Source organism: Maylandia zebra, linkage group LG10 (assembly GCF_041146795.1).
Source record: "Maylandia zebra isolate NMK-2024a linkage group LG10, Mzebra_GT3a, whole genome shotgun sequence".
Classification (NCBI taxonomy): Eukaryota; Metazoa; Chordata; class Actinopteri; order Cichliformes; family Cichlidae; genus Maylandia; species Maylandia zebra.
The window spans coordinates 27,188,974-27,202,000 of NC_135176.1; the positions used below are offsets into that span (position 1 = coordinate 27,188,974).

General features: G+C 40.1%; 1 protein-coding gene across 5 annotated transcripts in view; it reads left to right on the forward strand.

The window, feature by feature from the left end:
- cadm1a (cell adhesion molecule 1a) overlaps positions 1 to 12,544 on the forward strand; it is a 479,781-nt gene extending 467,237 nt beyond the window's left edge. For all 5 annotated transcript variants that reach the window (XM_004551218.5, XM_004551221.6, XM_004551220.4 and 2 more), the window contains one exon: positions 8,469 to 12,544. In XM_004551218.5, the coding sequence (XP_004551275.1) occupies positions 8,469 to 8,587 (119 nt within the window). In that variant the 3' untranslated portion in view covers positions 8,588 to 12,544. The remainder of the gene's footprint in view (positions 1 to 8,468) is intronic.
- The last annotated feature ends 483 nt before the right edge of the window (positions 12,545 to 13,027 follow it).

The following is a 13,027-nucleotide window of genomic DNA, read 5'->3' on the forward strand; positions in this document are numbered from 1 at the left end:
TGGGGGGGAATCTCATGTTGATGCGAGGCTGATAGGAAGGCAACAGTCAGTAAACTAACCTCAACTAATGCAGAAGAGCATCTCTGAATACAGATGGGCTAAAGTTGCACACCGGGACCACACCGGGCACAACTTCTGTCAGCTAAGAACAGCAAACTGAGGCTACAATTAACCTGGGCTCAAAAAACATGGACAATTGAAGATTCGAAAAATGCTATATGGTCCGATGAGTCTCTATTTCTGTTGCAACATTTGGATAAGAGATAACATATGCAGTAAATGACATGAAATTATGGATCTATCCTGCCTTGTATCAACAGTTCAGGCTTGACACACACTACCAGCGTGACCCGCCATCCCTTTATGACTATGGTGTGCCCGTGTTCTGATGGCTACTTCCGGCCATGCCACAAAGTTCAAATCATCTCAAACTGCTTTTCTTGAATGTGACAATGCATTCCCTGTACTCAAACGGCCTTAGTTTAATAGAGCACATTTGAAGGCTGGTTGTGCCTCTGGAGGTAGAGTGGGTCATCTAATGACCAGATGCCAAAGTGTCCTTGGGCAACCCTGAGTTGCTCCCGATGCGTTTATCTGGGTGTAAATTTGTGTGAATGTCAGATAGAAACCAGTGCTTGTTTGAACCTGTATCAATTGGTGAATAAGAACTGTATAAAACACTTTGAGTCCTCAAGTAGAGAGCGAAGCTGCTGTGTACGAACAAGTCTTGTTACTTTTTACCATTTACCTTTGGGATATGTTGGAACAGGAGAGTCACATAATAGATGCTCAGCTGTCAAATCTGAAGCAGCTGTATGATGCTATCATGTCAACATGGAGCAAAATCTCTGAGGAATGTTTCCGGCACCTTGTTGAATCAATGCCACGAAGAAGGCAGTTCTGACGGCAAAAGGGGGGGTCTAATCCACTATTAGCAAGGCATACCCAAAAGCTCCATATGATACATTTAAATTTTGTGTATCATTTTTAAGAAGTACCTGTTATTTCACAGCAGCTTTCCTTTTAAGCATTATCTGTCCCAGCAGGCAGTTTGTCAAGTGTAGCCTCTTTACTTTGTTTCTGCAAAAACGACTTATTACATCAATGGATGGTTGCTATCAAAATGATGGAAAGGCAGCTATTAAGGCTATGGGTTACTGATGATGAGTAAAATTACATTTTTCATGCAGTCCTGCCGCATAGTATAACAAATCTTGTATGCCGTCCTCACAACAGAGAAATAATTAGAATCTATAACACATTTCACACTTTGATGTTTCTTATGCGGGGGGAAATGAATTGGGTACATTAACCACTTTAGAGAGGAAGTACAGTAAATGAGGCAAATTAAAAGTATAGAGGAAATGTGCTCTTATTTCAGTGGTGCTGAACTCTGAGTGGCTCCTCACATTTGTGTCTAGAAGCAACATGCAAGCTGCTTGCTGGTAGATCTTAGCGGTGCAGTGAAACTTTGAGGCAGTGAGGTTTGCAGTAGCTCCAGTGATTCGTACGACTGTTTCCCAGATCAACACACAAAAACAGCCTCTGTCTAGCTGACTCCGAATGACGTGACTTATTGACACCGAAGACCAGGCACACAGCCATGTGAAGCAGTCCCACTGTTGTGTTACCGAGTGCAGCAGTGCAGATTTTAAAGGATAACTCTAGTTTATTACAACTTGGTTGCTATTCTGTATATAATGTTTTCAGCCACTTTCGTCAGTAATAAAAGAATTGAAATCCATAATCCAATACTGAGATCTAGAGGTGCAGAAACATTGCTTAAAAAAAGAAGAAGAAAAAAGCGTTAGAGGGAGAAAGAAACAGGTGCAGTCAGACAATCAGAGAAGTCAGAAACAACCCCCCCAGGTTGGTCAAACTTATTTAGAGGAGAAAGCAACTTTGAAATTACTGTCCAAACATCCATTACACCTCACAGACCAACTTCCTCAACTTTGACCCACTGTGGAATTGGGACCTTTGTAAGGAAAAATAGGGGAAAACGGGTTCACTTCGGGCCTATTTTGTGCCCACTTCTCATAAAATGATTTGGACAGTCTTGCTAAACTTTTGGCATTTTACACCCTGCCAAATCATCCAGCTGTTCATGAGTCCTAACACATCTGTCTCTGCTGGTTCCAGATCTCAGCAGTTACTTTGGCTCATGCAGAGATATTGAAACTGACTGGCAAAACTATGAAATATAAGCTGTAATAAACTGGACGTATCCTTTAGTGTTCACTTTGGAATTATTGTCACAATGCTGCTTTCCTCTTAGGCGACTCGCAACATGTTTTCAATATAAAACAGCAATAAGATGCAAGTACAAATAAAAATTCAGGCCACTTTGACTAATTGTGTATATTATGAGAGGTAAACTGTTTACAAGGTAGAGTGCCTGGAGGCCAAGTATAAATATTCATGACGGAACAATAATAATAATCACGAGGAGGGAGGTTTTTGTTTGTTGTTTTTGGGGGGGGATTGGTGTCATTTGGTGGCTACACCTATGCAGATGTGAGGCTGCAGCAGCCACTCAGAAAATATTTGAATTAGAACAGAAATATTGTCTCAGGCAACTTTTAACTACCTCTTTAAAAACTTTCCAATAATTACTCAACATCACACTTACCTGAAGGGACCCACAGCCCTGAGAGTAAGTGAAGCAGCAGATTTGTATTAACTGAAGATAAGGTTGGAGGACCACAAAAGTCTGATATTACTGTTCAAACTTCTGCCAAATTGAGACACATTAATAATTTTATGAAGTTATGATGTGGAATACAAATATATATATTCCACATCATAACTTCATAACTATATATATACTAGGGCTGCCACAAACAATTATTTTGATAGTCGACTAGTCACCGATTATTTTTGCGATTAGTCGACTAATCGGATCATGCATCCACTGGACGTAAAACGTACAGCTTATTGCACCAGCATGCATCTGCTCTTATATAACTATCATTAGCTTACAGCTTTAAGGTAAATGGTAAATGGACTGGTTCTTATATAGCGCTTTTCTACTCTGTCTGAGCACTCAAGGCGCTTTATACAACTAATTCATTCACCCAGTCACACAAGCACTTCTAAGCTCTTAAGTGCTGAGTATCTAACATTCATACACATTCACAGTCCGATGGATGCATCGGAGAGCAACATGGGGTTAGTATCTTGCCCAAGGATATTTGGCATGCAGACTGGAGCAGCCTGGGATCGAACCACCGACCTTCTGGTTAGTGGCTGCCAGAGCTACAGCCAGTGTGTGCTGTTTTAGTTAGTATGTGCTAACTAAAAATAAAGACAAGATGATAGTTTATTACATTTTAATGAAATTTGCAGATTGTTTCAGTGAAGTTTAATAAATTCAGCCGTCTGCTCCTTGCTATCTAAAATATAACAGGACACCGGAGTATATTCTCGAGCATCTGATAGTCAGTTGTCTGCTTGACATTTATTCAGCTGTGTGAAAACTATAACTTTAATCTCAGCCAAACCGATTTACTCAGGAACAAATAAAATACTGAAAAAAGCCAAACAATAACATTTTTAAGTTATCTAAGTGACTTCTATATCATGTTTAACCTGATAGCGAAAGATGGCAGTGGGTTTGAAAATGATTTGCCGGGAGTCCGGTGTTCTCACCGGCTCTAGTGAGCCTTGAACCCGGCTAGCTATCGAGCTGGTGGGTAACAGACGTCTCCGAAAACGTCAGAGCGCTTTGGAAAATATGTGATGTCTCGATAAACCAAGCAGATATTTGAAGTTTACACAGTTACATTCTCACCTGAAAATATGTTAAACGTTTATTTTGTGACCCAGAAAGAATAATAAGAGTAATATTAAAACTAGCTGCCGCCATTGTTGGAAACTGAGCAGGGCCGCGCTATGAATTCTGGAATTGGTTGGGCCACAAAGTATACACCCGACCCATCCTTCAAATCTGGGGAAATGAAGGGCGCACTTGTCGGAGTCTTCAAATTTGGACAGTCTTCGTCGTGTCGCTGTAACGTAATCGGCCTACAAAGGACACAGCTACAATACCGGACACTGCTTCTTCTTCTTCTTCTTCGGGGTTTAACGGCAGCTGGCATCCTTGTACATGCAGTGCTGCCATCTTCTGTTTCAGTCTGTTATTACACTCTTAAATCCTACTACTTATTCCTGCGTCTTTTGTGATCTTACAAAGCTTCAAACGATGCGTCGACTATTAAATTAGTCGTCGACGATTTTAATAGTCGACATAATCACGAGTAGTCGATTAATCGTGGCAGCCCTAATATATACACACATATATATATTCAATTTATTTTCTTGCTCTATACATGCTTTATAGTATATACAGCATAAAAGAAAAAGTTTTCACATGGGTGCAGTGTAAAAAACACTAGGTGGCTCCACTCACACCCAGTGTGAAGGGAAGTAAGAGGGTTAGCCTTTGGCGCTTTGAGTGTTCAGTTGTGTGATTGAAGCCCAGATTAAAGTTGGAGTAAAATATTGGGATCTCTCGTGTTGTCCTTACATACCTCTACAGTATATCCTTACTGCTTCCATAGAAATGAAGAGGGTAAGTAGCAGCCAGCTGCTGCTAATCAAATGCACTTGATTAATTGATCATCTGCAAGTGGAGGCACCTCTATAAAAGCAGACGTTTTCGGCGGTTTTCTGGTCTGGAAATATAAAGGTGTAAATTCCAAGGAGAAAAAAAAGGCAATGATCTTAGAAAAGCAATTTTTGCTTTGTATCAGTCTGGGAAAGGTAATAAGTCCATTTCCGAATAATAGAGTCTGGCATTCTACAGCTAGAAAGATTATTCACAAAAAAACATCCGAGACAGCTGCCAGTCTGCCAGCAGTGGACGTCTGAAATTCACTTCAAGGTCAGACTGTGCAATACTCAAAGGAACTGAAAAAACCCCAAGAGCTACATCTCAGACTCTACAGACCTCAGTTATCATGTTAAATGTCAAAGATCATGACAATACAATTAGAAAAAGACGGAACAAGTACAGTTTGTTTGGCAGCACAGCTTAGATTTGAAAAGTTGCTTCTGAAAAACACTTCTGTAACAATGTCCTTTGGGCAGATGAGAGTGGAGATGTTTGACCATATTGCATTGAGTCGACCATGAACTCCTCTGTAGACCAAAGTAGTCTAGAGTCAAATGTGAGACCATCTGTTTGACAACTGAAGCTTGGCCAAAATTGGGTCATGCAGCAGGACAGTCAGAAAATCTACAACAACATGTTTGAAAAAGTCAGAGTGTTGCAAAGAGACCTTAAGAGAGCTGTGCATGAAGGAATGTATGCAAGCCTCAATGGTCTGAAGCATGATGACTGCCATCTAAAATTTCCTCAGAAGTCAATGTCAAATTCAAATTTATTTGTCACGTACACAGTCATACACAGTACGATATGCAGTGAAATGCTTATGTGCAATGTGCCATACGATTGCATTAGCAATAATTTTAAGAACGCTCTATATTAACAGTTACACACTATATAGAACAACTTTATAGAATTAAATTTGTTTGTAGATGTTGGCAACTATCAGCGAATAGTTATCAGCTATTTTGAAACAAAAAAACAACACTTTTTATCCATAATAGCAAATGGACTGTACAACAGAAAATGCAAATGCTACTTATGGTCTGCTCACACCAATGATAAGAAAAATAAACTGGGCCAATGTGGCATGTTTGTTACTACAGAGATACACATGTTAATGTGATCTCTGGTCTCCCACTCAGAGATACAGGTCTCCGAGTGTCCAGCATTCAGACGGCTACCTGAGGACACTCAGATATGTAGAGCCAAATACAGCAACAAATCCAGCTGCGTTTGTAGTTCTGCAAACTTTGACCCCCACAGAGTCAAATCAGCTGTATTTCGATGTCCTCTGTGTCCAGCCAGTTAATGCACGGCAAATCCAGCTGCTCATTAACGCTTTCTGGTTTGATCAGAAAAGAAAACATTGGTCCATACACCTGAAAGTCCCAAAAACACATAGTGAATTCTGTCCTGAGTCCACGGATGTATCCGTGTATTTCCGCGGTGCTGATGCTGCGCTGAGCGGACAGATCTTGAAGCAGATGGTCAGATGATTTCTATACATTTTACATCAAATAAAAACTTTGGTTGTAAGATTCAGATAATTATTTAATAAAAGCTAGACATTTTAATGAGAATAAGAAAGAAAAGTATTTCTTTGTGCCCCCCTCTCCCTATTAATGCCCTACCTGGCCCCCTGGCAAAACTTTGCTAGACCCACCCCTGCACAGTTACCAGCTGTCAGCTACTTATAAAATGATCCTGGTGTTATTTGTCTCTCAGAAACAGTTCATAACTTCCCTTCAACTCATTCATGTCACCTAAAAGGTAAACCTGTTTCTCCATCACCTGTTCAGCTCTGATGGTTCAGTAAGGACATCTCCTGGTTTCATCTTCATGTTTCCCTCTCACCACATATCCAAACTGATATCATGACCAGCAGCTTTTACTGCTGTGGCTCCAGCAAACATCAGCTGATACTAGAAATTAATATTACATCAATTCTAACAACAGCTGATCAAGCTTAAACGTGCTGCTGTTGTTTACCGTGACATCAGCTGGTTTTTTCTTTCTGGCGCAAAGTGGGGGATAAACAAACAAGAGAGAAAAGCCGATCAGCTGATCATTGATCAGTTTCACGCTTGAAGTAGCAACAGGAGAGGGAGGGGGAGAGGATGAGAGGAGAAGAGACAGCTGCAGCATAAAGACAGAATAACTCCAGCTTTGTGTCTTTTTCCATTCTAGCTGAAGTCCGGGACAAACTGTGTTCTTTTTCAGCTCAACACGAAACGCATAATATTTTCTCTGAATACGGAACGATTACACTTTTTATGGGACAGCAACTCTACTAACTAACCTTATGAATAAAGTTCACTATCACTAACATCATATCACCCGCCTAGCTGTATAGAAACTCCGTCATGCTAGCTAGTACGCAGTACGAGTTATTGTAACTGACTGTAAAAAGTCAGCACAACGAAAATAAACTCCACCTAAACTTGGCTTATATCTGACCCAGATAGACTGCAGGTCGCCTCGGGTCTCTCCTCCTCCTGCCTCCCCTTTCTCTCATCCACCTGCCTCTGTGGAAGCTCCGCCACAGCCACCACCAAACAACTAAGTTATTTTTACACACCAGCCAGCATCTGGCCAATCCACCACCTTTCAATGTTTACAAAAAAACTAAACAAAACATCGGCCCATAAAAATGAAAAATCAACATCGGCCGGTATGCTCGATGGCCAGTCCAGCTATGGTAAATGGCCTGTATTTATATAGCGCTTTACTAGTCCCTAAGGGCCCCAAAGCGCTTTACATATCCAGTCATCCACCCATTCACACACACATTCACACACTGGTGATGGCAAGCTACATTGTAGCCACAGCTGCCCTGGGGCGCACTGACAGAGGCGAGGCTGCCGGACACTGGCGCCACCAGGCCCTCTGACCACCACCAGTAGGCAACGGGTGAAGTGTCTTGCCCAAGGACACAACGACCGAGACTGTCCGAGCCGGGGCTCGAACCGGCAACCTTCCGATTACAAGCTACAGTTGTGCCATCAGTTAACCCCTGGCACGTGTGCCCAGGGTTGCTGATCCCTGGTCTAAAGCAACGTAAAGAAGAGTGGATCCAAAATTCCTTCCTGGCAATGTGAGAGGTGACAAAGTCATACAGAAATCAGTTACATCACGGTATTGTTGCTAACAGGTTGTTTTTGAAACTACTGAATCATGAGGTATACTTAGTTTTTCACACACTACTTCTGGATGTTGCCTCAATCTTTGTTAAATAAATGATGATGTTGTTCATCTGAGGTCAAGGTTACATTTGAATTAATTTAACACATGCTAAGGACTAGATGATATTTTGTTTACTGTGTTCTGATACGTAAAACCTTAGAACAGACAGGGTAAACGTTCTTTTTCAGGTCTGCATAATATTCTAGCCAGCCTTTTTTGCAGCACTCCAGCACCTTGTTTCTCTCTTTTCAGGCAGCATTTGTGCTTTTAATGTGGCACTACTGTCCTTCATTCTTCCTAAAATATTGTCATCATCGCCTCTACTTTGATAGGCTGTGAATAACTCTTGTAAATTAGGTTTGAAGTGGCTGGCTAGTCCCTTTTTGTGTGAACTTGACAAGGTTAATTTGAAGGTGTGAGCAACACTCTTCCTGACACTCAAGATCATTTTGAAACCCTGATTTTCATGTGCCAATCATAAAGGAAAGTGAGGGGAAACGCTGTGTAATCTGAATATCGCCGCTTGCTGGTGTTATATGTAAATGGCCACACAGTGAAGGATTTGCATAATTGGGTGCTGTGAGATGGAGAGCCACATTTTAATCTTTTGTATCATCTGAGCAGCAGGTTATTATCCAGTTCGTGACACTGTCCTCCATCCTGTCCTCCTCAGGTACCTACTTCACACATGAAGCCAAAGGAGCAGACGACGCAGCGGATGCAGATACAGCCATCATCAATGCCGAGGGTGGCCACACCAATTCTGATGAAAAGAAGGAGTACTACATCTAATCAGAACAGGACCCCTCACCTCCAATGTCCTGCTTGGGACACTGAAGGGTTTTTTGGGATGGGGAGAGGGGGAAAAGGTGGGGGTTGACAGAGGGGTTGGAATCGGTTCGGTGGAGGGGTAGAAGAGACACGGGATTTTAAAGAAAGGCCTGGTTTTAAGCCGTTGTCTAGTCTAGTCTGCAGATGTAGATGGAATGTTGTGTGTGTTTAAAAAAAGAAAAAATCAAAAAAGGATAAAAAATGTTAGGGTCTGGGGTTTTCAGTATACAGGGATGGGTGGGAGGGTGTGCCAGAAATCACTGTAGAGAGCTTCACCATTCAACACCTCCCTAACTGCTGGTACAAATTGTATTTAGTTCAACCATTTGCAGAAAATTCTGTGCCTTGTTCGAAATCTTTTGGTTCTACCCATATTTTGCATTTGTGTTGATCATCGTTTGCATAACCTCGTTGCTCCCCTTTTCCCGTTTCATCTTCCCACCTCGTAATTATCAGTGTGCTGTTGGCTTTTGTATGAGGGTAAAATTACACAGCCACTTTATTAATGTCTCTTAATGTGTCTGCACAAACGGATCCTCTCCTGCATAACAAAAACTCTTTCCAGTATACTGTGATTTGTCTCAAGCCATTACTTTCTTCTCTTTCTCCCTGAAGTTTTGACAGCTCTAAAAATGCATGGAACGCTTTACATATCATTGTACAAAGGACATAAAAGAGAAACAGGTTTATAGTACTGGACCACACACACGACACCACAGAAAGAAACGCGACTAAAACAGAGGCACAGAGGCTAATGTAAAAGGATGTTCCCATTTCAACAGGCCGGTTCAGTTTGAAAATTCATATTTAAAAACCTCGGTTTTGTTTTTGCAGAGCAGATATACTTCTGTATTACTGTCTTTTAAGGCATTACATTCCTTAGTGAAAAGAAGCAGTGCATTATTTTTTCCTCACTGCATTGCCATTTCATTATTTTTGATTTCTTCCTCTGCTCTGTGTTATTTTTCTTCTATTTGCTGAATGGAAGGCCTGTCTTCCCACCGGCTTTTATTGAGTTGTAATGTTGGTTTTCAATTGATTTCCATCTGCTCTCACCCTAGAATATTTTTTATTATAAATGAGAAAGTAAGAAAATGTAAATTGTCCTAAAATTGTTTTGACACATCCTCAGTCAAGATGCCTCTGTAATAAAAGACTGTTGGAAAAAAATATTTGGTGTTAATATTTGCCAATCAGCAGCTGACATTGCTGGTGTAGTGTACGCCATACAACAAGTTTTCCAAGTAGAGAACCAGCCTTAATATAACTCCAAACTGAAGCCCATTCAAAGTTAAGTTACATCTAATCGGTACATAGCTACACGATACATAGCAGTCAAGGTCCTCCCATTAGCAGGTTCACGTTATCTCATTGACACACAGTCCAATGTAAATCAAGCCAATGGCATCACAACTGTATTGTACACTAATCCTTACTAAGAAATATTTTTTACAACTTACTAGAATTACAATGGAGTACCTTTGTGGATTTTACTGTATCACGTTCATTGTCAGTTTTGTCAAACTGTAAAATATGGAAGTGTTATGGAAAGTACATGTCTTCGAAGTAGAGTGTTCTGAGAGACAAACCATTCACAGCCATTCACCACCATACACTATATGGACAAAAGTATCTTTGAGTGCAGGTGTTTTGGGTCGCCACAGCTGTAGAAAATCAAGCACCGAGCCGTGCGGTCTACTTTTACGAACATTTGTGACGGGATGGGTTCTTCTAAGGAGCTCACTGAATTCTAACGTGGTACTGTAACAATGTGCCACCAGTGCAACAAGTCAGTTTGTGAAATTTCTTCCCTTCTAGGTATTCCACATCTAATCTAAGTGAAACCACAGGACCTTAGCCATACAGTTATAGAGCTCCAGCCCTCCTCTGGCATTAACATCAGCACAAATCTGTGTGCCAGGAGCTTCATGGCATTAAGAAGCTCCTTTAGGTGTAATGGATAGGTGACCAAGTACTTTTGTCCATGTAATGTACGTAATTTTGCTCAAATTCATTCATTTTTGAACACCAAAATATTAATTTTGCATGTATGCTCATGCTAGAACCCGTTGTTTTTGCTTCTCTATCATGGTTTATGTACAACCTGCCAAAAGCCAATGAGAATCTGTTTCACTATGTCAGTTTGGGAGCACTGAGGACACCAGAAATAATTAATTGCTCATACGATGACATATTACACACGTTGTGGTCCTTGGTGTTAATCCATGGTTTGCATTATTGCTCTGGCTTTTCAACATGGCAATGTGGGTTTACCAGTGACATTGTTTCTCATTATTATGTGTTCGCACAGCAAGCAACACGCTTAATGAATCCTTTCTCCATGTGACAGCTGTGGGTGGATAAAGCTGGAGGTTTCAGATGCCGTGTACAATTTCAAGAGTTTGAAACACTGAAAGCATATTTATTTCGTGGCTTTTTTCTGTTGTGATATTACATCACACTTCAAAGATTTGTCAAAGTTAGCATGTGCCCAACATCAGCAGCAGCAGTTTTATTTTTTTAAAGTGAAGTTGGTCTAATGTTGAAAAACTAGTGTCAAGAGGACAAACTAAATCATATTAGTCAAGGAAAAGGTGGCAGTTTGATTTCTAGTGTTTATTTACCATCCACATACTGTTAATTTCAGCTCAAAATCTGAATTACTAATGTTTGCTTGTTTATTGATATACATTATTTGTTGTTGTTTATTAAATGGGACACCTGTGGAATTGGAACAGTTAAGCTTTGCATTAAATCCATTTTCAAGAAATTTGAAAAGTAATGGCAGTGCATCGTAAGCGTAAGATGATGCTTGATTTCTGAATTACGCTTCTAAATAAAATGAATGCGATCTGTTTAAAAATCTCAAATCTTAAACCTGCTTTACCTTTCCCTTGTTTTGTAATGAGATGGAAATGTGTTTCAAAATGACTTTGAAACACTTTGGTCAGACTTTGCCCCCCTTTGCAAGTTGCTAACTGTTAAAATTACTTTCTAATTTGAATAGGAAAAAATGTTTTTTAAGCTTCATAAAATGGATTCTTTGAGAGAAACCAATAAGATGTTGGAATAAATAAATCAAGACACTGAAAACCACTTTTCCATTTCATCACTGTTTGGCGCATTTATGGATTCTTTGGCACTTAATGGTGTTGCTTGCCATGTGTACACTCACTATGATTTAACACTGTGTTGCTATGTTAAAGCATTTGATTGGATTTTGTTAACGCGCAGCTCGTATTGCGACACATTACCAATGTGATAGCTTTAATATTTCATGGTCATGCATGAAGACAACATTCAGCCTTTCCATGTTGAGATTTGGGGTGGCTCTTAGACATAGCTCTTGTGAAATCCACAGCGCAAATTACACTTTCTTGACCATCTGTGCATTTAAAAACGTTTAAGTTTTGGGGCGGGGTGATTTTAGAGCACAGCAAGTGGAACGGGGGGAGCTGTGGATACGTTATTTTTAGTTTTGGATGTGGTAGTTGTAGATAGGATTTACAGGAGAGACGATGTGGACAAAAATCAAAGATGTTGTGTCCAACTCTCTCCATCTGTTTCTTGTTAAAACTTGAGTTCATTTTCATTAGTTCTGGACTCACAAAGTAATTTTATCACAAAGTTAACACTGTATGCTGACGACACTGTTTTGTGTTTGTTAAATGGACGGGTGGGGGTGGGGTGGGGAACTGATTAGGTAAATGTTTCACGGTCTGGTGTCTGATTTAACTATTGATTGACTTGTTATTGTTGCTTTATGAATCACAGAGCAGATGTCACTTTCATCTGTAAGACTGATATTGTGTGATTTGTATTTTCCAGTGAGCACTATTTCGCTTCAGTGACATGTGGCAGCTTTGATTTAAATCAGACTTCAAAATATGTACTTGCCAATAAAGGAATAGAACTGAATATTGTCTTCTCCCTAAGGCTGATACGTTAATATTTTATTTGTGAATATTAAACTTTTTGCAGATTGGAATGCCAGGAGTGTTTTACGTTATAAAAATATTTTTTTGTTCTCCCAAATTTCCAACATAAGAAAGTGAAAAAAATATATTTAAGTACGCTTAATTATTCCGAATCTTAGGTGCATAACAGAACGATAAGGTTATTGTACATATCATTTTATTTTCCATTATTCCCAGTGAAGTTTTAAAAAACGTTGACTATGGTCTTATCTTACAGTGCAACTGAAGTCGTTTTCTTCCCATTAAATTCTTTTGCTAGTGTCCTGTCTCAGGTTCATGCCTTGCTGACTGATGTGACTGCATCTCAGGTAGAATGCAAAATTTAGGCCCCACCTATCAATGACATGAAAGCAAGTACAATACATCATTAAATACAATTAAGTACAAAACAGAAGTTTAGGTCCCAAAGCAAAAAGGGTGAGAT